Source organism: Penaeus monodon, chromosome 16, assembly GCF_015228065.2.
Source record: "Penaeus monodon isolate SGIC_2016 chromosome 16, NSTDA_Pmon_1, whole genome shotgun sequence".
Lineage (NCBI taxonomy): Eukaryota > Metazoa > Arthropoda > Malacostraca > Decapoda > Penaeidae > Penaeus > Penaeus monodon.
Window position 1 is genome coordinate 3,177,124 of NC_051401.1, and position 3,127 is coordinate 3,180,250.

General features: G+C 41.8%; 1 protein-coding gene across 3 annotated transcripts in view; it reads right to left on the reverse strand.

Annotated features, from left to right (window-relative positions):
• The window catches only part of LOC119582425 (nephrin-like), a 53,827-nt gene that overhangs the window by 23,091 nt on the left and 27,609 nt on the right, over positions 1-3,127 (reverse strand). For all 3 annotated transcript variants that reach the window (XR_005229630.1, XM_037930620.1, XM_037930619.1), the window contains exons 10-11: positions 2,328-2,555; positions 1,483-1,589 (exon numbers count right to left, since the gene is read on the reverse strand). Coding sequence is in view for 2 of the 3 variants with exons in the window: in XM_037930620.1 (XP_037786548.1) it covers positions 1,483-1,589; positions 2,328-2,555 (335 nt within the window). In the remaining variant the exon portion in view is untranslated. The remainder of the gene's footprint in view (positions 1-1,482; positions 1,590-2,327; positions 2,556-3,127) is intronic.

The following is a 3,127-nucleotide window of genomic DNA, read 5'->3' on the forward strand; positions in this document are numbered from 1 at the left end:
CTCTCTCTCTCTCTCTCTCTCTCTCTCTCTCTCTCTTTCTGTTTGTCGGTCTCTCTCTAGTTACTGTACCACTAATCTGTTTATCTTTTCGTCTGTCCATCTATCTAGACATATATTTCTGTTTGTCACCAAGTTACACAAAAGAATTTACAAATTTACGTACCTCTAATAAGTTACGAATTTGCTTATAGCCATAAAACTATCAATACATGCTTTTTTTCAAGGGTAAGGTTATATAATCTTTTACATGTTAAATTGTTGACATTTTATCCCATCTAGTCTAATTAAACAAGAAAAAAAGGGAAAAGAACATGTAAAAAAAATGTTCAGAACTGGACAAGGTGACTGTAATGCGTCCGAATTCAGGGAAAAAAAGGAAAGAAAAAAACAAAAACTAGCAACTCAGCATTAACTCTGGGACGCTCCGATTCGCCAAGCTTCTGTTACTTAATTAAATGATTGATTTATTCATTACTTCTTTTTATCATTGCTATTTTTTTAAATTATTCATTATTCTTTTATGTCATGACTATTTTCTTTATTCATTATTTCTCTTTATCACTAATTTTTTTCTTGATTTCGAAGTACTCCAGAGGCTGGGGTGAGTTGCCAATTATCCTTTTTCCCCCCTGATTTTGGACGGAGTATACAAACAAAAGGAAAATGATCTTGCAACATTCAATAATAAAAACACCAAGATCTCCACCATGCAGTCTAAGAGAGGAAACGCAGCCGTCTAAAGGGAAAAGGGAGAAAAAAAGACAACAACCCATTAAAAACAGAGGAGAATAAAAAACATTACAAAATGACTAAAAGATACGGGAAACCAGGTACTCAAACGCAAGTACGAAATAAACATTCTTGCTACTTTATGCACAAGAGGGGGGAGGGGGAGCTCATGCTTTTGGGGATGGGATGGGGAAGGAGGGGAGAAGGGGAGGGGTGGGGTGAATTGTGAATGAAGGGAAATAAGTGATGAAGGGGGGAGAAGGGGGGTGAAGGGGAAGAGGGGTGTGAATGAAGGGGGTTAGAAAGGGGAAGTGAGTAAATGGGAGGGAGGGGAGATGAATAATGAATGAGTGAGATAACTGATGAAAGGGGGAGGAGGGGGATGAATGATGAATGAGGGGGTAGAGGGAGGAGGAGGAGGGAGGGAGGGGGGAGTGAATGGGAGAAATAAAAGAGGGTCGTGGATGAGTAAAGGGTTGAGAGAGAGGGGGGGAGGGGGTGAATGTGAACTGAGGACCTGAATGCGTAGCGAAAGATGGTGTGGGGGATGGAGGGAAGGAGAAAGGTAATAAAAAGTAGGAGAGAATACGAAAAAAAAAAAAAAAAAAAAGAATGAAAACGAGGATGATTTTACCAAAAGAGGAATGGAGATGACCGCGATTGGAAAAGGGGAAAAGGAAAAAAAATAAGGAGGTGAGGAATGAAGGACAAAGGAACAAGGATTTTTTTTTCTTTTTCTTTTTTGCTTCCTACCTCACTGTTCTTGCTGTTCTTGTCCTTGGTGTCATAAGGGACCGTCTCGTAGATGTTGGCGTGCTTCAGCTTCTGCGGGATCCCGTCCACGTCCTCGTAGGTGGAGTCTTTTCGAGGTCGAGGAGGAGAGTCAAGGGGGAGCAGGGAGTTAGTCGAGCTTTTTTTTTTACGTGTTTGTGTTTGTATGTGTTTTTTTATTATTATTATTCTCTTCTTTTTTTTTGCGTGTTTTTTTTTTTTTAATTCTCTTTTTTTATATCTTTTTCTTGTTTGTTTGTTGTTGGTTTTGACTTATATTTTTTGTTTTCTTTTTCGTTCTTTTTTTTTTTTTTTGGTTGATGTTGTTTTTTCATGTTGTTGCTGTTGTTATTTTTGTTTTTGCTTTTGCTTCTTCACAGCAGGTCGTTCGTGTGTGTTCTGTGCCTGGGAGGGAGAGCCCTTGTTCGTCTGTGTGCTTGTTTATTGGTGGGGTGTAGGCTTATAGTATTTTATTTATGATTCAGTAGGTGTGTTTATATTAATGATTAATTACGAATTTATATATATCCCTGTATTAATCCCGGTTCACTCACGTTCACATTTATATCCAATTTAAAGCTAAAGTGTTTACATCTAAAGCTTATAAAAGCGCAACATTACACGACTGATTTATCCCGACAACTCAAACCCGTGCTGCGACACCCAGTGGGGACACCCCATCCCCAACCCTCCCTCAACCCCCCAGCGACCACGCCCCCTCCCCTCGACCCCCACCCTGTAACCCCGCCCCCTTCCCCCACCCCCCACCCGGTAACCCCGCCCCCTTCCCCCACCCCCCACCCTGTAACCCCGCCCCCCTCGCTCACCCGTGCGACACAAGATGACGTCGGGACAGTCATCTCCGTCCTTGGCTGGGTGGAGGGGGGAGTGAGGCCCCTTCACGCCCCCTTCGCGCCTGCCCTTGACGGTCCTCGCGTCACCTCGCAGCTTCATCACCACCACCACCACCACGGCCACCAGCACGAGGGCGGCCACCACGCCTATCAGCACGCCTAAGATGGGCGTGATGGGGAAGATGTGGGTGGCCGGAACAGCTGCAAAGAGACGAGGGAGAGAGTCGTTTAGTATTATTGTTATTATTTGAAGGGTTTTTGGGTGTGGCTTGAGTGGTCTTTTTGTTTTTTTTCTTTCTTTCTTTCTTTCTTTCTTTCGTCTTTTGCGTGTGTTTCTTTATGTGTTAATGGGTGAATGATCTTAAGACTTTTTTACAAAGGGTTTTGGACTTGGGTTTAATATATTTCTTTTGGGTGTTTGTGACTGAATGGTAAAAAGGATATATCGGAAAATAAAGGGTCAATGATGAACAAGAGAGAGAGAGAGAGGAGAGCGAGAAGAGAGAGAGAACGAGATGAAAAATAAGAAGAAGCAAAAGGAGTCGGAGGAGAGAGAAAAAGATAAAAGATTATATAATCAAACCAAAGACTCGGACACACATGTAGGCGAATATCTAGAAAAAAGGCAAGAAATCGTTAATATATGAAAATCTCGAAATACCTTAGAGAATGAAATATTTCCTTTCAGAATCCACCATTTTTTCCCCCAAGAGAAATTGTCACAAAATACAGAGACCTTGTTGTGTGTATTAAAGAGGCAAAAAGGGAAAGAT